Source organism: Vombatus ursinus, unplaced genomic scaffold, assembly GCF_900497805.2.
Source record: "Vombatus ursinus unplaced genomic scaffold, bare-nosed wombat genome assembly UNPS02000749.1, whole genome shotgun sequence".
Lineage (NCBI taxonomy): Eukaryota > Metazoa > Chordata > Mammalia > Diprotodontia > Vombatidae > Vombatus > Vombatus ursinus.
The window spans coordinates 22,736,674-22,761,333 of record NW_020940527.1 but is presented as its reverse complement, the minus strand read 5'-3'; the positions used below and the strand labels follow the sequence as shown (position 1 = coordinate 22,761,333).

Genomic DNA, 24,660 nt, shown 5'->3' with positions numbered 1-24,660 from the left:
AATAGTGCTCAATAGTAGGTGCTCAATAAATATTTGTTTAATGTAATGGTCATCATTCAGCAGGTAATTATTAAGTATCAGTAAGACATGGACCTTACTCTTAAAGAACATAGAAGAAATTAATCATATTTATGAAAAATTATAATGCAATCAAGACTACAGCTGCACAAAACTGGCAAAAACAAAATTTAAGAACAGGAAAGAGGGAGAGAAACCTTCTAGATGGTGGTTTATGAGGGAAGGCTTAGATCAGGAACATTTGAACTGGGTCTTGAAGGATAGACAGGATTTCAAAAAGGAATTGGGGGAGGGAGTAGAAGGGTTGTCCTGGCATGGACAAAGGTATGGAGCTGAGCAAGTGTAACTTGTTTAGGGGAATAGCAAATTGCTTAAATTACAGAGATAGCATGTAAGATTAGGTTAGAAATGTAGGTTGGTTCTGGATATTGTGAAAAGCCTTGGGTGTTAGGAGTTTAGACACTTTAATCATTGTGCAATGGGAAGCCCTTGACAATTTTTAATCAGTGAATTGATATGATCCGAGGTATCCATCAGGAAGGGTAAGTTGGACAGATTGGAGGTAAAGAGCTTAATTGGGAGCCTCTTCTAGTAGTTCAGGGTGGGGCTTGAATCAAGGTAATATTAGTATATAAAGTTAGAACTTGAGAATCTAAAGGCAGAATGAGTAGGACTTGGTAATTAATTGAAGGGGAAGTTAAACATGACCGAAACATCAAGTGCAGATGACCAGAAAAATGGTAGTGCCATTAACATTCATAGTGCTAAATTCCTAAGGGTTTTTCTAATAGTAGTAGTAATAGCATTTAAATCGTCAAGAGACTAAGCATTTTCATTTAGCTGAAATTGTTTAGTTTAAATTTCTGAGTGAAAATACAAATTCTGAAAAGTTGAGTCTTTTTGACCCAGTTGTAGACTACTGATGATTTTCATGTGAGAAGTTTTTTTTAATTTGTTTGTTTTCTTTCTCCTCTGAAGTTTGCAGAGTAAAGATACCATTGTAGCAGCAGGATCTAAGATGAGTTCTATACAGAAAGATAACTTTTTCCAACACAACATGGAGAAGTTAGAAAATGTTTCTCAGCTTAGCCACGCTAAATCCTCTCTAGATAAAAGTACAAAGCATTTCAACCATCCTCTGACGTCCAGTACCTGTAAGTTGCAAAGGGAAGGAAAACACACAGAGGTTTTGGAAGCTGAACCCCAGGAAGTAACTGTTGTGGCAGATCAGTTCAGAAATGCTAATGTGGATCAGTTGCACCAAAGTGATGATCAAATTCACATAGATTGTGAAGAAAATAGAGATAATAATAGGCAGCTCTTATTGACACCTGTAAAGATGGCAAATTCCAAGCAGCCTATGAAAGATACACAGCCAAGAGAAGCCTCAAGCAACCTGCAGCCCAGTAAGTGTTGCCAGCCTGTCCATGACCCTCGTGCAGATAGTCAGCAGGAGGATGTAGATGTTGTTCCTGAGAGTCCACTGTCAGATGTTGGTTGTGGTGACATTTTACCTGGTCAGAAAAATGTTGAGAAGATGAGCAGACAAGAAAGTCCTGCAGAGTCTCCTCCTTTTGAGAAAGAAAGTGAACCAGAGTCCCCAATGGATGTCGATAATTCTAAGAATAGTTGTCAGGATTCAGAAGCAGATGAAGAAACGAGCCCATGTTTTGATGAACAAGAAGATGGCAATTCCTCCAAATCAGCAGATAAATCATCCAAATTTCAGGCAGGAGAGACTAAAATTGAATGTAAAAAACAACAGTCTACTAGGGTATGTGAAGATAGTGGATTGAGCCTTCAGTTTGAAGGAGTAGAGAGTTCCATTGGAGAGGATCATTTACACACCAAATCCCCTACCATCACTGGTCTGAATGTGGAATGCAAAGGTCCCAAGCAACTTGGGAGAAAGGATTCTAAAATAACAGATCACTTCATAAGAATACCTAGAGCAGAGGACAAAAGGTAATCTTTTCCATTCTTTGTAACCTCAGAGCTTAGCTCAGTGTCTGCAATATAGTAAGCACTTATTAAGTGCTTGTTGATGACTGAATTACATGCAGGGCATTTTGTAATTTTAAAAGTGAGCTAAACAGAATTGTTATATTGAAACAGAGAAACTGCTGTCTTCTAGGATAGCTCTATTAAATATCAAGTACCAAGTTTAAATTCTTACAAATCAAAAAGCAAAACAGTAAATGAATTCATCTTGGAAGTTAGATTTTTCTCAATGTTATTTATTTCCTTCTATTTCTAATGTAATTTAAGAGACTTAGAAATTAAATAACATTCATTGTAGACAAATACTGATTTATTGTTTGAAAAAATTAATCCTACTTGCTAAATTACGTATTTTTCAACTTTACGTATTTTAGTTTTTAAACCTATGCTCTAAAATTCACATAATCCAGAGTTATTGAAAGAGACCCGGGAGGCTGGTTTGTTGTTGTCTTTCGTTTTCAAAGAGGACCAAAATGACATTGTTGTACAGTGTGTCCAGCTGGGGATGATCAGACCAACACGAGGTTGGAAGGCTCTATCACTGGTCAGGCACAAATAGTCCATGTGAACATTTGGAGTGGAGATGTCTTTACATTTGCACGTCTCATGTTTCGTTTGAGCTACTGTAATTCTCCTTCACTAATAGAGCCTAGCACCTTCTTTGATGTGGGCGTGCCACGGTGGGCGGTCCTGTGCCATTGTCTCCTCTGCTCACAATTGATTCCAAAGTTCTTCAGAGAGACCATGAGAGTGTCATTGTATTGCTTCTTCTGACTTCCATGTGAGTGCTTACCTTGTGGGAGTTCTCCATAAAACAGTCTTTTAGGCAAATGTACATTTGCCATTTGGTCATCGTGGCTATCCTATCAGAATTGCGCTCTCTGCAGTAGAGTTTGAATGCATGGCACCTTATCTTGCAAGGTGATATTCAGAATCTTCCTAAGACAGTTCAAATGGAAGCAGTTCGGTTTCCTGGTGTGGTGCTGGTATACTGTCTAGGTTTCATAGGCATACAACAAACAATGAAGTCAGCACAGCAGCTCTAATAGGCCTTCAGTTTGGTGGTCAGTCTGATACCTCTTCTTTCCCACCCTTTCTTTTGGAGCCTCCCCACTGTCTCTGGCAGTGTGTGAGTCATCCTCATTAAATAGCATCTGGAGCCAGTACTGTGGTAAAGTGTTACGTTTTGTGGCAGTTGGGTGTTTCTATTTGAGTTTGACACTATTGGCATCATAGTGGACGGAATCCTGAACCTGGAGTCAGGAAAACCTAAATTCAAATCTGGCCTTAGGCAGTTAGTAGCTTAGGAAAACTCTGGCCAAGTCACTTAACTACTTTCAACCTCAGTTGACTTATTTGCAAAGAGATGGGGTTGAACTCAATGACCTCTGAGATCCCTTCTAATTTTAAATATGTGATACTATGATTTGGCAAAATATTTAGATCTTGCCTTTCCCAGGAGGAAGTTGATTCTATTTAGCAAGTTCTTGTGTAAAACTTATATTTTTCGTATGAGACATATATTTTGCTTCTGGACATAAGTATAAAGTATGAAATATTGCTTCATTAAGTTGGGACATATTTCAACAACTTGTGGTCTTTGTTGTTCAGTCATTGCAGTCATGCATGACTCTGCATGACCCCTTTTGGGGTTTTCTTTGCAAAGATACTAGAGTGGTTTGTTATTTCCTTCTCTAGCTCATTTTACAGATGAGGAAATGGAGGCAAACAGGGTTAGGTGACTTACCCAGGGTCACACAGCTAGAGGTTCATCAATTTCAGCTATCACTACATTCATTCTAGCACAGGTGTCAGCTTGACCTTTGCCGCACATTTGTGAGGAGAAAAAAGGCATTATTGATGAAGAAAGGGAGGTGGTAGCTAGGGGGGAAGGGCAGCTGGTCTTTAGGGCTTTTTTTCTTCTTTTGCTCCTATATATGGAGTAGAAAGTAACCCTGGCCAGATATTCTCAACTACCTCTTTTTAGGGGGAATAATTTATTTTTTCCCCAATTACATGTAAAAAAGGATTTTTAACATTTATTTTCTCCCCTCCTTGAGACAGTAAGCAAACAACTGCCTTTTTGAATCATTCCAGGTAACTATCTGATACAGTTTAAATTTCGTCTGGTTCCTAAATTTTGGAGCTTGTTTCTGGATGCACAGATTGTATTTGTTCATCTGTAGAATTTTTAGAAGTAATTTGTAACAATTTGTTTTTATTGATTTTAGAAAAGAACAATGTGAATTCAAACACCAAAGACCAGACAGGAAGATCCCCAAGTACATTCCACCTCAGGTTTCCCCAGATAAGAAATGGCTTGGAACTCCTATTGAGGAATTGAGAAGAATGCCTTCGTGTGGAGTTCGTCTTCCTCACCTGAGACACTCTGTCAATCATACAGTAACTGTTCGGGTGTGTCACCTTACCTGTAATGGGAGAAAACTCTGAAGAGCTTATTAAAATAGCTTAAGCCATATCCTCATTGTTAAATTACACCAATGCATAAGTGCTCTTTCTTGTTATAACTCTGTAAGGCTGTAGAAGTCACTAGTTAAGTACAACATGTGGTGATTAAAATGGCAGCTGAACTTTTTTAAAAAAGCAAGATGATTATCCACTCAACTTGAACTTTTGAATTTAGAGAAGAAAAAGTAGAAACCCTTAATTTAAATATATTTCTAGCAAAGCTGAACTGAATGTCCTCACTTAGATTCCTTTTGGCATGCATGATATTATAATGCAATTGCATTCATTATTTTTTCCCTTAAATTAAAAAAAAATACCCAAAAACTTATTCAGAAAATATTTTGTAAAATCTAATATGATTATTTTTAGTTCTCATTACGAGCATCAACAGTCATTAACTATATTACCTGTAAAACTATGGTATCATTAACGAGGCACTTGCTTGTATACTTGGTTGTATATCCAGATAGTTTTTAGTGATGTATGTTTAATTCTCCAAGTAAAATAATACTTTGTTCACATACCCATCTGTTACTTTATTTCTCACGTGATGACCAAACTTACACATAGGTGTACATTTTTTTAAGTCATAAAATATTTGTAGGGTTGGAAATGAAAGAATCTTAAAAATTATGTAACGCATGAAACACAATACCTGATGTATTAGAAACCCAGATAGTCCATGTTCTTTCCTTTCAAATTATATAGAATATGTTCTTTAAACTTACTTTTTTGATCTCTTTCATAGTTGATAAGTTTTTAGTTTACTGATAACTTTTCAGAAAGTTCTTTGAAATCTCCAGAGCTACGCATCTTGTCAGGTAGTAAGTTTCCTGTTACTTTTAGGCTGTATGAGTACATTTCAGTTATGTTGTAGAGCAGAGATGTCAAATACCCAGTGCACTGAATCAGATTAAAATGTAATTGGGAAATATTTTATGAAGTAAATAAAAATTCCAGAACATGGATAGTATTAATATGTGATTTTCTGAGCTTGTATGTGGTCCACAAGGACCCCTCTGTATATGTTTCTTTTTTTTCCTCTCTCTCTCTTTTTTTTTTTTTTTAGTGAAGCAATCGGGGTTAAGTGACTTGCCCAAGGTCACACAGCTAGTACGTGACAAGTGTTTGGTCTGAGGCCAGATTTGAACTCAGGTCCTCCTGACTTCAGGGCCAGTGCTCTATCCACTGTGCCACCTAGCTGCCCCATGTACGTTTCTATTTGAGTTTGATACCACTGTTGTAGAGGAAATTCATGCATTAAGTTGAGAGGTTGGATTAAATTTTCTCTAAGAACCCTGTTAGCTCCAGGATTCTGTGATTTATTTCTTCCCTGCACTTCAGTGGTTTTTATTTAAAAACAACTTCCTCATAAGTCTGTGAGTTTTATGTAAAAATACTAAATTGTTTTAAGACTTTCTTTTAAATAAACTTAGATTATGGTCTGTACTGTTTAGTATTGACTTTTGAATATGTTCTTTAGGTCATTTTGTGAAGTGTAGATAAATGTTTGTACACATTGCATTATGAATATTCTGTTTGTTGCAGGTAGATCTTTTGAAAGCTGGAGAAGTCCCTAAACCTTTTCCAACACATTATAGGGATTTATGGGATAATAAACATGTCAAAATGCCTTGCTCAGAACAAAATTTGTATCCTGTAGAAGATGAGGTAAGAAAAGGAAGTGAAATTTTTAGGTATACTTATGAATAAAAACTCTGTGTGTGTGTGTGTCTGGCTCATTTTCAGAAGTAGGATGTAAAGGAACTTGGGCATCCTTTTTAATTATTTAATCTCCCCTTCTTTCTTCCTAAAAGAATGGCGAACGAACAGCAGGCAGTCGGTGGGAACTTATTCAGACGGCACTCCTCAACAAGTTTAACCGTCCACAAAACTTGAAGGTATATCCAGTGTATACTTTTCTTTAATAGAGTTGTTGGTGACTACTCTCTACCTTTTATCCTCACACATTCTACACTGTGCCCTGACATCTTATTGTGAGTGACTTAGGTAACAGCATCATTTACTTCCAGAGCTGTTTCTATGAAATGCCTCTTCCTTATTTCTAGATGTTCTCTCTCTCTCTTTTTTTTCAATTACCTGGAGAGAAAGAATAGGGAGAAAGAAATGAAATGGTAGTTAAGGTATTTGCCTCAGGTCACATCTCAGGCTTTTAACTTTCAGACTTGAGATCCTCCACACTTTGAAGTTTATGGTTATATTATTAAAATGAGCAGAGATATGAAGTGAATCTAAAAGTCTGCCTCTAAAAGGACAATTTCCATGAATAATGGAGATAATGATCAAAGAATTCAAGATACAAGAATAATTTATTGAATAGTATTTTAGTTAGATTAATTTCAGGAAGCAATGAAGGGTGTTTCTTTAAACATTAGTTTTGTCACTGCTGCTAACTTAAATCAACAAAAGGAAACTCTCATCTCTAATCGTTTTACAGTAGTGATGGAGACAGTTGGCACTTAGTTTTTTGATTAGATCTTCAGGGACCTGTGATTTTGTCAGGGTGGGTGAATGCATACCCTCTATAAACCTTAGTGGATGGTCTTAAAGAGTCTCTGTGGCTGAAAAAATGAATTATCTGGTCACTGACTTGAGCCTGACATGCCTCTTCAAACTTAGCTAATCAATCCACAAGCCCTCATTAAGTGCCTACTATGTGTCAGATGCTAAGGACACAAAAACAAAAAACAAACGATTCTTATCCTCAAAGGAGCTTCTCTTCTCTTGGGGGCCCACATGGACATCTGCAGGGTGTCCCAAAAGTCTCAGTGCAGTGTGAAGCATTAGTAGCTCAAAGTATGTACAGAATAAATCTGTATAGCGTAAACACAAGGTATAGTTAGGGAGAGAGGACACTAGCAGTTGGGAAAATCAGCAGGGGCTTCATATAGAAGGTGGTGCTTGAGTGGTGTCTTGAAGAACAAGGGGGACTGTGAGGAAGAGGTGAGGAGAAAGGGTATTCTAAGAGCCTTTCAGTGCTCAGGCACAAAGGTATACTGTGGTGTGCTATGTGGGAGGAACAGTGAAAATGCCAGTTTGGTTAGATTATCAAGTGCTAGAAGGGGGGTAATATGGAATGAAGCTGGAAAGATTCATGGGGCCAGGTTGTGATGGCCTTTAAAAGCCAAGCAGAGGACTTTGTGTTTTATCCTAGAGGCAGTGAGGAGCAGCTGGAAGTTGTTTGAGGAGAGGAGTGACATGGTCTTTTTTTTAGGAAAATCACTTTGACAATTGTGTAGGAAGATGAATTGGAGTGGGGAGAGATTTGCAGCATGGGGATCATGTATACACATTCTTCCATTGATCTCTGATAGAATTCAGCTGAGCCAGATTGCATTGAACTCCTACCAGAGACATGTAGGGCTTTCTTACTGTAGCTTCACCCACCTTGGGCTTGAATTTCTGCTTACCTATTCTTGTCCTTTAATTCTCAATCTGAATATCCTTCTACTTGACCAAAAAGACAGAAGCAAATGGAAATTGAATATCTTGCTTTCTCTTTGTGCTATGTTAATATTGCACTCTTCATTGAAGTCACAGATGTTTCTCTTTCCTGTTGTTCTTAACTCTTCAGCATTGTTCTTAAAGATATATATCACTCATTCTTTGTGATAGTCCTTCCATTTTTGGGTATATATCCTTTTAATCACTACATAACAGTATTAAAATACAAGGAGGATAGATAAAGATAGACAGGCTGCTTTGACTTCTTTGTACTCATAACACTTTCCCCTGTATGGTAGTTATTTTTCCATGTCCTCCTTGAACACCTTGATTTATAAGCTTCTAAAGGCAGTGTCTCTATTGGATCTTTGGGTCTTGTGCATAAGTTTGAATTGAGAGTCCAGCTCTCTTTATTAGGACATGCCTAGAGTTTTATATTCAGCTTTGGATACCACATTTTAAGAAAGACATTAACAAATGAAGTGTGTCCAGAGGGAGTCTAATTATTATAGAATGGTGCCAGATTTATGTTTTGAGGTGAGGTTCCTTGAAGTTGTGACAAAGGATGATCTGTTGAAGAAATTCAGGATTGTTTCACTTAGAACATAATCATTGTCTTTGAATACTTTAAAGGGCTGTCATTGGCCTGGACTCAAGGGAGTGGAAATAGGATCGGTTTGGAAATTATAAGGGGGCAGATTTCCTCTCAGTCTAAGGAAGAATTTTCTAACAGAACTGTCTAACAACGGAATCGGCTAGTGTGTTGATTTAATGAATTCTTTGTTACTGTTGGTGCTCAGACTGAGAATACATGGTTGAGGAAATAGTAGAAGGGACTAATTTATTGGATAGAAAATTAGACTAAATGCCTTTGTGGTGATGTTGAAAGAGTACTAGGTTTTGAGTCCAGAAACCTGGCTCACATCTTAGCTGTGCTACTTACATGATAATAGACTAATGGTTTCAGCTCTGACCTTGTTTGCTCTAATATCTGCCATATCTTACCATTTCTACCTCCACAATATTTCTTGTGTCCAACTCCTATCTGTTCACTCAGCCACCATCATAGTTTCAGACCCTTATTATCTCTCTCTTAATTGGTCTCCCTGACTCAGGTTTCTCCCCAATCCAAATCATCATTCACATAGCTGCCAAAGGGATTTTCCTTAAACACAGATATATCCACATCATTACTCTATTTAAACATCTCCAGTGGCTCCCTCTTATCTTGAGGATAAAATATAAATTAGGCACCATTCTATCATTCCAGTCTCATCATATATTACTCTCTTTTCTGTGCTTTGTGGTACAGCCAAACTAGCTTTCCCTCTGATCCTCATACATGGCACTACATCTTCTGTCTTAGTGTCTTTGCACAAGGGATCCTCCATGCCTGGCATTGACTCCCTCCTCCTGTTAGCATTTGCTTCCTGTAAGATACTGCTCCAGCTCCACCCTCTTTATTTTTTGTCTTTGGGTCCCCAGAAGCTAGCACTGTGCCTGGCACAAAGTAGGCATGTAACAAATGCCTATGGATTGATCTGTAAAATGAGGAGATTAAACGAGATGATCTGTAAGATTGCTTCCAGCTCTAAGTCCTTTGACTTCTAAGGCTACTTTTGACTTTTAAGATGCTATTATATTATCCTAAGTCCGATGTTGTTTTTGTTTTTTTTTTTTTTGAGACAGAAGAATCAAACTTTCTTATAAATTTTTTTCCTTTGCTTTTCATAGCTTTTTACCAGATATTCTTTGATATCTCTTTAAGCAGTTTAGAACTTAGTGTTGTTTTCTATCCTAAAAATGATTTTGTGCTGAAGTATTGAATATCCACTAGTCTTACTTTAGGTCATCAGTGTAGCATGTTTGTTACGCTGGACTCTCTTGAAGGGTACACAGGATGTAAGCTCTGGTAAATCCTTTCAAGCTGGGAGCACTTTGAACATGGGACTAATGATGATGAACTGACCATATGTATATTTGTTGTCAGAAGGCCAAACAAGCTCAGTTCAGAGAGAGTCAGAATGTTAGACTCAGTTTGATGAATTTTTTAGCCACAGACACTCAATACAACTTTTTAACTAGATGAGTTGCAGACTGTTAGTAAAAGTAAGTGACCACACTGATGAAATTATACATCCTTGCAGTAAAAAAAAAAAATACGTTTCAGCATAGTACAGTTTTAAAATTTTATTACTCGGGATTCTTATGCCATTATAATTTTGAGGTGTTGGGCATTATATTAAAATTATTTTTATATCATAAATAAATTTTAAATCTTGTATTAAAGTTTTAAGACATACATAGAATGGCTTGCCCCCTCAATAATACTTTGATTCATTGTGATAAGTTAGGAAAATGTTATTTGTTTAGATGGCACAGTGAATAGATCACTGGGCTAGAGTCAAGTAAAAACTATTCAAATCTACCCTTAGACACTTAGTAGTTGTGTGACTCTGGGTAAATCATTAACCTTTGTCAGCCTCAATTTCCTAAACTATAAAATGGGGATAAATAATAACGTCTACCTCACAGGGTCATTGTATTTGTAGAGTATTTAGCACAATTCATCTGGCACAGAGTAGGTGCTTAATAATTCCCTTCTTCCTTCTCTCTTTCCCTTCTTTCCTATCTTCCACTGAATTTAGATTCAGTATACAAAGAAATGCACTTATTTTCTTCTCTATATTAAAGGAACTATGGGAAAAACTAAACCCCTGTTAATGATCATGATGATAAATACTCATTATGTAACATTCAGTGTCAGGTTGAGATAACCAGACTCATGGAAATCTCAAAAATATGTCTGCACGTGAAGGGTAGTGACCTCAATGGTTGAATAAAGCATTTGGTTTTTAGAAATCATATGGCCAATAATTACATAGACTGGGAGTCTTTTTTCTTTGAAACTAGAGTATTTATTATGGATTCTGAGCAGAAAGACCTCCTTACTAAGTCATAATTTAAAAAAGATTTTGCACGTACTCCTTTGTGAGTAACTACATACATAGCCCAAGAGAATGAGATTGAATATAGATTAGTAATTCAGCTTCCTCAAACTCAGTTTCCTAAACTATAAAATGAGGACAAATAATAGCACCTACCTCCCAGGGTGGCTGTGTGGATCAAATGAAATAATATAAAATGCTTACCATAGTGCCTGGCACATAGGTGTACATAGAAATGCTAGCTATTGTTATTGTCGTTATTTTGAATTTTGCTAATTCCTAGAAGAGCTCTAAAGGAATCACAAACTATTTTCAATGACGCTTATCATTGATCACTGTTTCTTTAAATGAAATAATAGTATGAGAGCTTGTTGATAGTATAAATCAGGTCCAAAAACGAGAACCTAGAGATAAAAAAAAATGAAAACAAAACTTAAAAGCAATTTCACATTTACTATAGACCTCCCATTTAAATGTGATTAGAAAAATGACAACATATAGATGCTTTCTTAGCACTTAACATTGTGAGTACCTCTAGTTGTCTTTCTTTTTAAAATAAATTATATTTAATATTTTATTTTTCCCCCAATTAAATGTAAAATCAATTTTTAACATTCATTTTTAAAGATTTTGAGTTCCAAATTCTCTCCCTCCCCTCCCCCTTCATTGAGAAGGCAAGCAATTAGGTATAGATTATAGATATGCAGTCATACAAAACATTTCTATATTAATTATGTGAAAGAAAATGCAGACCAAAAAAGCCTCCCCAAGAAAAATAAAGTAAAAAAAAAATGTATAATTTGATCTGCATTCAAACTCCCACCATCCATATTTCTTGAGATGGGTAGCATTTTTAATCATAAGGCTTTTGGAATTGTCTTTGATCATTGTATTGCTGGGAAAAGCTAAATCATTTGTAGTTGATCATCATACAATATTGCCATTACTACATGTAATGTTCTCCTGGTTCTGCTAATTTCACTTTGCATCAGTTTATGTAAGTTTTCCCAGGTTTTTCTGAGAGTATCCTCATCATTATTTTTTTAATTAATTTATTTTAATTTATCAATAATCACTTCCATATGCTTTTGAGTTTAAAATTTTTCTCCTCCTTTCTCCCCACCGCCCTCCCCAAGACAGTGCACAATCTGATATAGGCTATACATTTACATCCATATTAAACATATTTTCACGTAAGTGATGTTGTAAGTAGAAATTAAAACCAATAGGAGGAACCATCAGAAAGAGGAAACAAAACTCAACAGAAGAGGAAAAAAAAAATAACAATTCGGCTTCCATAGTTCTTTCTTTGGGCGTGGATAGCATTTTCCATCACAAGGCCTCTGGAGATCTCTTAGATCCTTGTATTGCCGGGAAGGGTTACGTTTATCAATATTAGTCATTACACAACGTGGCTGTTATTATGTACAACGTTCTCTTGGTTCTGCTCACTTCACTCAGCATCAGACCATACAAGTCTTTCCAGGTTTTTCTGAAGTCAGCCTGTTCATCATTTCTTATAGCACAATAGTATTCCATCACATTCATGTACCACAACTTGCTCAGCCATTCCCCAATTGATGGGCATCCTCTCAATTTCTAATTCTTTGCCACCACAAAAAGAGCTGCTATGAATATTTTTGTACATATGGATCCTTTTCCCATTTGTGTGATCACTTTGGGATATAGCCCTAGAAGTGCTATTGCTGGGTCAAAGGGTATGCGCATTTTTATAACCCTTTGGGCATAGTTCCAAATTGCTCTCCAAAATGGTTGGATCATTTCACAACTCTACCAACAATGCATTAGTGTTCCAATTTTCCCATATCATCTCCAGCATTTATCATTTTCCTGTTTTGTCATGTTGGCCATTCTGATAGGTGTGATGTGGTACCTCAGAGTTGTTTTGATTTGCATTTCTTTAATCAATAGTGGTTTAGAGCATTTTTTCATGTGACTATAGATGGCTTTAATTTCTTCATCTGAGAACTGTCTGTTCATATCCTTTGACCACTTATCAATTGGGGAATGGCTTATATTCTTATAAATTCGACTTAATTCTCTATGTATTTTAGAAATGAGGCCCTTATCAGAGAGACTGGTTGTAAAAATTCTTTCCCAGTTTTCTACCTTCCTTCTAATCTTAGTTGCATTGGCTTTGTTTGTGCAAAAACTTTTCAATTTAATGTAATCAAAATTATCTCTTTTGCTTTTTGTAATATTCTCTGTCTTCTATTTGGTCATGAATTCTTCTGGTCTCCATAGATCTGACAGGTAAACTATTCCTTGCTGTCTCAGTTTGCTTGTAATATCAGCCTTTATATCTAAATCATATGCCCATTTTGACTTTATTTTGGTATATTGTGTGAAATTTTGGTCTATGCCTAGTTTCTGCCATACACTTTTCCAGTTTTCCCAGCAGTTTTTTTCAAAGAGTGGGTTCTTATTCCAGAAGCTGGGGTCTTTGGGTTTATCAAATAATATATTACTATAGTCATTGACTACTATGTCTTGCATACTTAACCTATTCCACTGATCCACCACTCTTATTTCTTAGCCAGTACCAAGCAGTTTTGATGATTGCTGCTTTATAATATAATTTAAGATCTGGAATGGCTAGGCCACCTTCCCCTGCATTTCTTTTCATTAGTTCTCTTGATATTCTGGACCTTTTGTCCTTCCAAATGAATCTTGTTATTATTTTTTCTAATTATAAAATAATTTTTTGGTAGTTTGATTGGTATGGCACCAAATAAGTAAATTAGCTTAGGTAGAATTGTCATTTTTATTATATTAGTTCAGCCTACCCGTGAGCAACTGATGTTTTTCCAATTATTTAGATCTGATTTTATTTGTGTGAAAAGTGTTTTGTAAATGTGTTCATAAAGTCTCATCATTTCTTATAGTACAACATACCGTTACAATCATACCACAATTTGTTTGGCCATTCCCTAATTGATGGGCATCCCCTCAATTTCCAGTTCTTTGCTACCACAAAAACAACTGCTGTAAATTTTTTTGTGCAGATAGGTCCTTTTCCTTTTTGTTTTTTTTCATCTTTTTGGGATATAGACCTAGTAGTTGTATTGCTGGGTCAAAGGGTATGCATGATTTTATAGCCCTTTGGGCATAGTCCAGATTGCTCTATGGAATGGTTTAATTGGATCTCAGCTCCACCAACAGTGCATTAATGTCTTCTTTCCCATATTCCCTCTACCATTTGTCATTTTCCTTTCCTGTCATATTAGCCAATCTGATAGGTGTGGGATCGTACCTTAGAGTTGTTTTAATTTGCATTTTTCTAATCAATAGTGAATTAGAGCTTTTTTTTTTGATATGACTATAAATAGCTGTGATTACTTCCGATGAAAATGCCTATTCATATCCTTTGACCATTTATCAATTGGAGAATGGGTCTGCTTTTTATAAATATGATTCAGTTCCCTGTATCTTTGAGAAATGAGGCCTTAATCCGAGAAACTTGCTGTAAAATTTTTTCATAGGTGATTATTAACTGTATTTCCCTCCATCTTATTTTCTCCCCTGCTTATCCTGCTATCTTTGTCCTTTTACTCTGTCCATCCTCATAAGTGTTTTGCTTCTGAGTATTGCCTCCCCCAATTTGTCTTCCCTTCTATCACCCCTGCCTCCCTTCTCTTACTCCTTTCCCTTTCTATTTTTCTGTAGGGTAAGGTAAATGTCTGTACCCAACTGAGTGTCTATGTTATTTCCTCTTTGAGCCAGTTCTGATCAGAGTAAGGTTCAGGTGCTCTCCCCCACCTCCTCCATCTTACCTTCCACAGTCAAAGCTCTCATGCACCTCATTTATGTCAGATAATTTATCCCATTCTACCTCTTTTTTCCGTTTTCTCAGTGTATTCTTTTTTCTCATCTCTTATTTTATATTTAGATACCATCCCATCATATTCATCTCATACTTGTGCCCTCTCTTATGTATACTTCTTCTATCTGCCCAAATAATGAGAAAGATTTTAGGAATTTCCAATTACTCCTCTGTGGGAGGTCTCTTGTAACAAAATAAAGTTACAAAGTAAAACTAATAATACGACGACCCAGTGAAAGTTGCTGCAACATTTCATGTCTGTAGGATCCCCCCCTCCTTTTTATAAAAAATGAAATCTATTTTTTCTTCTTCCCTCCCCTGATGCCATTTAAAGAAATAAAAAAAGCACATTTCTTGTAATAAATATGCGTAGTCAAGCAAAACAAATTCCCCCAAAGACTGTGGAATATGTATGTATTCTGCACCTGGTGTGTTTCATATTAGTCCTCTGGAATTGTGAGTGGTCATCCACTTTCGTAGTGGTTTGTTTTTTCCTTTCACTCTATATCAGTTCATATATGTCTTTCCTTGTCTTTTTTGAAATTGTTTATTTTCTCATTTCTTACAGCAGCCTTACAGCATGTACTCAATTACATTCACATACAACAGCTTATTCAACCATTCTTTAATTGTTGGACTGCCTTTTAGTTTCCAGTTTTTTGCCTCTGCAAAAAGAGCTGTAAGAGGATGTGCACTGTTTAGTAACTTTTTGTAGATAATTCAAAATTTCTTTCCACAATGGTTGTACCCATTCAGAGGTCTACCAAAGTCAGTGTGCCTGTTTTCCCATAACCTCAACATTTATCATCTTTTTTGTCTCCTTGCCACTAATGGTGATAGAATTTTAGATTTGTTTTAATTTTATTTCACCAATTAGTAGTAATTTTGAACATTTTTTTATGTGACTACGAATGGTCTTCATTTCTTCCCTTGAGATTGTCTGTTCATATCCTTAGACCAATCACTAATTGGAGAGTGGCTCTTTTTTTAAATTATAAATTTGAATAAATTCCTTACATATCTTGGAAATGAGACCAATTATCAGAGACATTTGCTGCAAAGATTTTTTTCCCCAGTTGTTTCCTTTTTAATCTTAATTTTATTTGTTGTGTGCAAAAACTTTTACATTTTATATAATCAAAATCATCCATTTTGATACTGCTTAAGGAACCAATTGATCAGTGGAACCGAGTAAGTCTGCAACATAAAGAAGCAATATCATAGTATTTGATAAACATTCAAGAGTCCAGCTATTGTGAAAAGCATTCATTGACAAAAACTGCTGGGAAAATTATATAGCAGTATGCTAGAAAATAAAAAAGAAGATACTTAATGAGGAGGAAATTGGAGGCTATATACAAGAATTATATAGACTAGAACAGACTCAACCAGTTGTCTTTCTGAATTGTTAAGCAGGTACACCAGTAGATGGCATAGTCATCTGTATCGAACAGAATTTTGATCTCATTGATTCAATTGTATTTTCAGATCATGCATATCATAACCTAGCTATTTCTGTTCATCCTCTGGAACTATTGTCCATATCTTCTCATATTTGCCACTGGGAATTCATCCAGTGTGCTTGAGGGCCTTCAAGTAAATTAAATACTCCTTAATATAAATTTTTTTTTTTGGCGTGAAAATAGTCTGTTCAAAAACAAAACTATAAACAACTCCTAAATTTAAAAAAAATTATTGTTTTAGGTTACTATTTCTAAATCTGTTTCTCCGCTGCCAACCAAGCCCATCCCTTGTAACAAAGCATAAAAAAAAGAGGGGGGGAGAGAAAAAGCAGTTCAGAAAAACTAGCCAACATGAATTGACAGTACATAGTCACTGTATAATGTCCATAACCCCTTACCCTAAAGAAGGGAAGGAGGTTCGTTTTCTCATCTTTTTTAGGGACAGTCATATTTCTTACAATTAAATATCATTTAGTTTCTTTTTATTGTTGTTCTTTCCATTTTCATCATTATCATTGTGTATGTTGGTTTTCTGGTTCTATTTATTTACTTTGCATCAGTTCATGTAAGTCTCACATGCTTCTATGAATTCTTCCTGCAGTGATACTATTCTGTTGTATTATTTAACTTTCTTCATTTATCCATTCTACAATTGATGGGCATCTGCTTTTCTTTCTATTCTTTCCTGCCACAATTATTTTTATGTATTTGGGATTTTTCTTCCTTTGATTATAGCTTTCTAGTAGTGGCATCTCTGGCCCATAGGGTGTGGACTTTTTTGGCCCTTTCTTAATGTAATTCCAAATTGCTTTGCATAATGATTGGACCAGTTCACATGTCCACTAATAGCTTAATGCTGTGCCTGGCTACCAGTAGCTCTTTCTAACCATCTTTTGTCTTTGCAAATTTGCTGGATGTGAGGTGAAAGCTTAGATATAACAAATTCCTTGATTAGACTCTGATAGAGGGCAGTAGTTGAACAGAAAGTAGCAAATGCTAGGTAAATACAAAATTATTTATTGATATTGAGTACATTATGTATTTCCTTGTTCCATCCTCCAGTCACCTACTGATTAATTTTCCTATTTCCATTTGTCACAGGCATGTTGTATTTTTAAAACAAATTTTAAAGGAAAATGAATAAAACCAGTCAAGAAATTGAAAAAAATTGACAGCACAAGCCATGTCTCTCCATCTCTGCAAAGAAATAGGGAAAAGTGTCTTTCCATAACTCTTCTTTGGGACCAAGTTTTATTTTTTATAATTTTGTAACATTTGTTTTTGATTGTTTTATGACGGTTGTTCTTCCATTTGCATTGTTGTAGTCATGCATATTGTTTTCATCCTTCCTCTTTAGTTTGCATCAGTTCATATTAGTCATCTGTGTTAATTAAATTCATTGTTTCTTACTACACAGTAACAATACATTACATTCACGTACCACAGTTTGTTTAGCCATTATCCAATTGATGGGCCTCCACTTTTCCAGTTCTTTGCTACCATAAAAACTGCCTTAAGTATTTTGGGTCTTTTTATCAGTGATGTCCTTGGGGTACATGCTTAACCGTGGAATCTCTAGGTCAAAGTATATAGACAATTTAGTCACTTTATTTGCATAAATCCAAAATTGCTTTCTATAATTGCATTAATTCACAGCTCCACCAACAATGCATTGGTATTGTTTTTTCCACAACCCTTCCGACATTAACTATTCCTATCTCTTACCATCTTTATCAGTTTGCTGAATATGGGGTGAAATCTCAGATAGAAAAAATTCCTTGATTAGACTCTTCGACATATGGATTATTTATCGAGATTGAATATATTATATATCTTCCTGTCCCATTCTCCTCTCTCCACAACCCACAGTTGATTAATTTTCTTGATTCCATTTGTCATAAGCTCATTTTAAAATGAATGTGTATTTTCTCTGTGTGTATCTATTGATGTATGATATGTAATAGCTAGGTAGTGGGGGAAACTTGTCTAGAACTAAGGCATTTCTAGGTGATGATCCACTAAGTAGATAATCTCTTAGTAGATGTGTTAATTGTACAACTATTCTGTACCAATCAGTGACTTAGATTTTGTTCGTGCTTTTTCTGTAGGAAGCTATATTGAAATACAATGTTGCATATGCCAAGAAGTGGGACTTTACAGCTTTGGTCGACTTCTGGGATAAGGTAAAGTATGTTTGTAGTATAGTAATCATTGTAAGCAGTTGAAAATTGTCACAATTTCCTTCTTCTGTGTTCCATAATTTTCAGCTATCCTATTTGATCAAATCAACTGCTTGCTCATTCAGTAGCAACATCTACTTTGGCATGCTACTGCAAATGAATAATTTTTCTTCATTTCTTTGTATAGCTGTAAATCAAAATAAATCTTACATTATTTTGATTGCCGACTAAAAATATTCATCAGTCATGAATCCATATAGTTATATTAATTCTGTTATGCATTTGTTCATTCAAAAACCATTTATTAAGTATCCACTATGTTTACAGCTAATGTATTCTGAACTTTTGGAAGATGCTGGCATCCTAAAATTGTAGGTTTTTGAGCTAAAAGGGGCTTTACATATCTTCTAGCCCAGCTCCCTTGTTTTACACATGAAACCCAGAGAGGTTCAATGCCTTGTCCATAGTCAGCTATGATTTGAATCCAAGTTCTCCGACCCCAAATCCATTATGTTTTTTATTATACCATACTGTGGTTAGGAGAATGATATTTCCTCATTTAAGAGTTTAGGTAATTTATATTGAGCTTATTAGAATCATTATGATAAGCACTCTGTTCATTCTCTTAGCATATATTACTAGAGTTCTAAAAGTTTTATATTTTTTCTGTGATATCACTGTGTGAATTACCAGTTTGTCTTCTAAGACTCTTAGAGCCAATAGGAATATAGAGAGAGGGAGTAAAAGTATTCCAAAATCAACCAAAGAAGGCAACTTAAAGTGGCACAAATTGGATTAGTTATAATATTTTATACTTAATAATATATATTATGAAAAACAAGAAATAAGGAAATATATTTTAAAGTGACTTAAAGCTTTTGCCCTGCGGGTTTCTTTCATGATTGTTTTCATTAGCTCGGAAGACATTTGCAAAATATAAATTTATTTTTTATATGATCTTTTTGGGATACAGACCTAGAAGTGGTATTGTTGGGTCAAAGGGCATGCACAATTTTATAGCCCTTTGGGCATAGTTCCAAATTGCTCTCCAGAATGGTTGGATCAGTTTACAATTCCAACATTAGTGTTCCAATTTTACCATATCTCCAACATTTATCATTTTCCTGTTTTGTCATGTTGGCCAATCTGATAGGTGTGATGTGGTACCTCAGAGTTGTTTTGTTTTGCATTTCTCTAATCAATAGTGATTTAGAGCATTTTTTTCATATAACTATAGATAGTTTTAATTTCTTCCTCTGAAAACTACCTGTTCATATCCTTTGACCATTTATCAGTTGGGTAATGACTTGTATTCTTATAAATTTGACTTAGTTCTCTATATATTTTAGAAATGACGCCCTCATCAGAGACACTAGCTGTAAAAATTGAATTGTTTCCCAGCTTCCTGTTTCCCTTCTAATCTTGGTTGCATTGGCTTTGTCTGTGCAAAAACTTTTCAATTTAATGTAATCAAAGTCATACATTTTGCATTTCATAGTGTTCTCTATCTCTTGTTTGGTCATAAATTCTTCTCTTCTTCATAGATCTGATAGGTAAACTATTCCTTGCTCCTAGTTTGCTTATGATATCAGTCTTTTTTAAAAAAAAAATTTTATTATTGCTTTTTAGTGTCACCATTGTTTCTGGACACACACTTTTCTCCTTCTCTTCCCCTTCCACACACCCAGGGATTTTTTTCTTATTAGTTTTTATTTATTTATTTTTTAAAGGCAGTTGGGGTTAAGTGACTTGCCCAGGGTCACACAGCTAGTAAGTGTCAAGTGTTTGGTCTGAGGCTGGATTTGAACTCAGATCCTCCTGACTTCAGGGCTGGTGCTCTATCCACTGCACCACCTAGCTGTCCCATGATATCAGTCTTTATATCTAAATCATGTACCCATTCTGACTTTATCTTGGTATAGGATGTAAGATGTTGGTCTATGCCTAGTTTCTGCCATACTATTTTCCAATTTTTCCAGCAGTTTTTGTTAAATAGTGAGTTTTCATCCCAATAGCTGGAACCTTTGGATTTATCAAATAGTAGATTACTATAGTCATTGACTGTTGTGTCTTGCATACCTAACCTATTCCACTAGTCTACCACTCTATTTCTTAGCCAGTTTTGATGAGTGATGCTTTATTAATGCAATTTAAGATCTGGTACAACTAGGCCACCTTTCCTTGCATTTTTTTTCATTAGTTCCCTTGATATTCTGGACCTTTTGTTCTTCCAGTTGAATTTTGTTGTCGTTTTTTCTAGCTCTATAAAATGATTTTGATTGGTATGGCACTGAATAAGTAAGTTAATTTAGGTAGAATTGTCATTTTTATTATATTAGCTTGGCCTACCCATGAGCAACTTATATTTTTTTTTTTAGCCTTTGAAACAATATTCTATATCCTTTCTTTCAAAATGCTCACATAAGGTCTTCCCTGCAAATCATATTGGTAAGATGGCTGTTGAGGAGGATTGTATTGTAGGAATAATTATCCTAGTGACTACTGGAGTGAGACTTTTGATGTCTTTGGATGTCATCAGAACTTTCCAACTTTAGTGGGATTAATTTTATTACTAGGAATAGGTGGATTTATCAGTGGCAAAGATTAGAGGTTCATAATGGAGACTGCTGGAATCTTCAAGAGGTCTTAACTTTAAATGAGTCAAGTTCTTTTGATTGTTTGAAGATGTTTATGGTACTTTATTCTTTCTGTGCCAGACTTGGATACATCAGTAGATTCATGATCTTACTCTACTGGTGGAGGTTACAGTATCTTTTGTAGTTCTTGTTTACATCTTTCTAGACATCCATTATATAGGATCTACCCAATGTACTAGTGACTTTCCTATGGTCTTTTTGCTATTTGGTGAGTACAGCATAGCACTCAGATTGGCCACCTGCTGTCTTTTACTCTAGCAGCCTATTTGGCTTTCCTAGAATTGATGTTTTTTGTACCATCTCTTTTATGCAAGTCATGTTGATCATATACTTCAGCCTCCTTTTAATCATTTTAACCATTTAACTCTTTTTTTTTTTGTTTTTACATTTCCCTTCAGGGCACTTGTAATTTTAATTCTGAGATGGTGGTCTATGATTTGTAATCTTATAGCATCACTGGAAGAATCATGGTATAAAAAGATGACCTTTTGTGGCAGCAAGCAATTTGGGATCATAAAAATGGTGCACACTTTCCCAAACCTATAACAAAGTTTTTCCATTTAATTCTTAGCCTAGATCATTGTCCATCTGTGTGTCCTATCTAAGAGTTATATATACTGGTGTGTAACATGTTGATAATGTATGCTAAGTGCTTTGTAAACCTTAAAGTGCTATGTAAATGAGCTGCTTTTATTATATACACTTGATGGACTAACTCAATGGGCTTCTTGTCCATCTTCATGCTATAATCTATACAATCATATATCTTCATTTTGGTGTTTTAGACTGAAAAGTTAGGCCAATATCTTTTGAATGTATCATATTTTTAAAGAAACGATCATTGAGCATGTTTGTAAATAATATTAAATATAAATTTGAACTTTTGCAATACTGAACTGAAGAATGAAAGTGTCACAGAAGCACGATATAATTCAAAGCATTTGAAGTAAATATTTTCTCCTATCTGCTGTGTTGGTACTGCAATCACTTGCTACATCCTGGCAGATGTCAGACAGTGTCAAGGGTGCAATAACTAGGTTTTCAACTGGTTGTCTTTCATCCTGATGTTGGCAGATTAATGCATTTTAATATCTCTCCTGCTTGCTTTGATTGTCTTAATTGACCTTTAGCCATCAAAAGTCAAGGTCCATTTTTATAGTAGTACTTGTAAAATCCAAACTAATCTATCATCTTTGTAGTATCAGTAATTTTGGGTCTGGTTTATTGAGCTTTTGGCATGTGTAATGCTGAAAGGTCGGCATTAAATACATAATTCAGGTTTTCAGTCTGTTGGAATATTAGAGAAGGAATTATGTTTTCACAGTAAATTCCTAAACCTTGCTTTTACAAAGGTCTTATTTTTGATACTACAGAACGTTTCAAGATTTAGCCTTGAGATTTTCTCTTTATTGTTTTTTAAAAAGAAATTTTTTATTATTTTTTTTTTTCCTGATGATACTGAAGTCAACAGAACATAAGAAAAATGCAGATGGTCCATTTGCATTTTGTTATCTTCCAGGCCAAAATTGAATATTGTGATTTACTTTTCTGGGAAGATAATATTAAATTTGATACTCTGAAGTGGCAGTAAAACATGCCACCGATTAAAATATTATTGGAACCTTCCTGTGAGTTAAAGCAATCATATTTTCTCTCCTTAATCAAGAATGCTCAGAACATGGTTGCCTTTTCCCTTAGTGTGGTGACCTTGTCTAGAAATGATTGATGCATTCCTCTAAGAGTAAAGGTACAAGAAATTTTGGTAAGTTTAGTGTAAGAAGTGTAAGAAAGTGTAAGAACAGATGTGAGTGAATTACCATGATGCTTATACTATTTTATAACTCTTTGGAGGTGAAAGTCATTGTTTCTGTAGAGATTGAGCTACATATTTTCTGGTCATTGCACATTGACTATTTTTCACCTTTTCTCCATTAGTGATAGGTTGTCCTGCCTAAAAATGAAGAGATTATTAGAATTTTGTTTATATCAAAGATAGAAGGTAGAATAAGAAAAGACTTAAAATATTTGATTCACCTTCATTTGTTTACGTCTTGCATCTGATTGCTAGATGATTAGGACTGAATGCTGACAATTGACAATTGTTAGGTAGATTTAATGAAAAGAAGCTCTCCTTTTCAGTTGTATATGTCTTAGCATCAAATGGTGTTTAAATAGTCTTTTAAAAAATTTCATCTAAGTGGGATTGGAAGAAGAAAACTGATATGGTTTGAGGAGGGCAATTGTTTGGTTAGGGTTTTTTAAGTTCCTAAATAGTCTCTTTTGGCGACTATTTATTATTATGTGTGTCCACCTGCTGGAGTGCACGTGCTCTTAATTGCTCTTCAGTTTTGCCCATTAGCACAATAGTTTATCACTTCAATGTCCCAGTAAATAGAATAAAGAAAATTTCAGATAAATATCAAATCTGGTATGGTACTGTTTATCTAATTTTGGAATGAAATTTATTTTGGTATTGATTAGTGTTTTGAAAAGCTTTCCTTTTGTTTTATTTTGATTTGAGTGTTAGATTCGGTAACTAATTCTACCTTTTAAAATACCAAGCTATTTAAGATTATCTATCATTTATTTTGAATTTGTAAGTATTGATCACATTTACGCATGAAATCCCCAAGGTGAAGGTCAGCAGAATTTTCCTATGTTAATATACTCATTTGGATGGAGGTCAGGAATATAATCATTGATTTAATTATTTTGTTAGAGGCTATAACCACTGCATATGCCAAAATGTAATTTGAAAATTTTTTATTTGGAATTTAAACTGCAAAAAGGTTGCTAGGTTGAAGTGGCTCTTATTTAGTGCTCTTTGCATCTTAAGTGCTAATGTTAGCCTTCCTCCCTGCCAGCTGCTGGAAGCACCAGAAATGAATATGCTGTTTTATGGCCCTCCTGTGTAGTGTTCCATTAAATTAAATCTAAAACCCTTGCTATGATTTATATTCTAAATGACTCAATACTTTTAATACTGCAGTTTTCCACAGAAAGATAAAACAAATTCCCATTATGTTACAGAAAGAAGAATGTCATTTTAAGTGCATTTGGTACATTTTGAATACTGTTGTCTTAATATGCATGTTGTTGATTAGTTTAGAGTTGATGCAACTTTGTTGTTTTTTATAAGTAATTTGTTAAATTTACATATTAGCGCAATGTCATTGAATTAAAATGGAAAATTATTCAATGCAATGAACTATTTAAATTCTCCAAGTAAATTTGTACCATGAATGCTTTTAAGAATAAAGTTGATCTTTATGACAATTTTTTAAAGCATTAATGGTTGATAGGAAAAATAGAGTATAATAAGCACATACCATTTTCATTCTTGCATTTTACCTAATGGTGAGACAGAGATTTACATCTGGTGTTGACTTTTCCAAGCTAGGGAGATAAAAAGATCCAGTAATATGTAAGTGAAAGAGTGCTTAGATGTGTGTGCCCAGAGTTCTGCTTGATCAGTCTGTGCTGCTAACTCACCTGTTTGATCTTGGCCATGTCATTCTACCATTGTTAGCTTCAGTTTCCTCATCTTGGCACTAAGGGAATTGGATGGATGAATGAATGAATGAATGAATGAATGAATGAATGAATGAATGAATG

General features: G+C 35.1%; 1 protein-coding gene across 1 annotated transcript in view; it reads left to right on the top strand.

Moving 5' to 3' along the window:
* PARG (poly(ADP-ribose) glycohydrolase) overlaps positions 1-24,660 on the top strand; it is a 115,222-nt gene that overhangs the window by 6,638 nt on the left and 83,924 nt on the right. Inside the window, exons 3-7 of the mRNA XM_027859297.1 lie at positions 997-1,983; positions 4,251-4,434; positions 6,037-6,159; positions 6,306-6,389; positions 18,317-18,391. Of these exons, the coding sequence (XP_027715098.1) occupies positions 997-1,983; positions 4,251-4,434; positions 6,037-6,159; positions 6,306-6,389; positions 18,317-18,391 (1,453 nt within the window). The remainder of the gene's footprint in view (positions 1-996; positions 1,984-4,250; positions 4,435-6,036; positions 6,160-6,305; positions 6,390-18,316; positions 18,392-24,660) is intronic.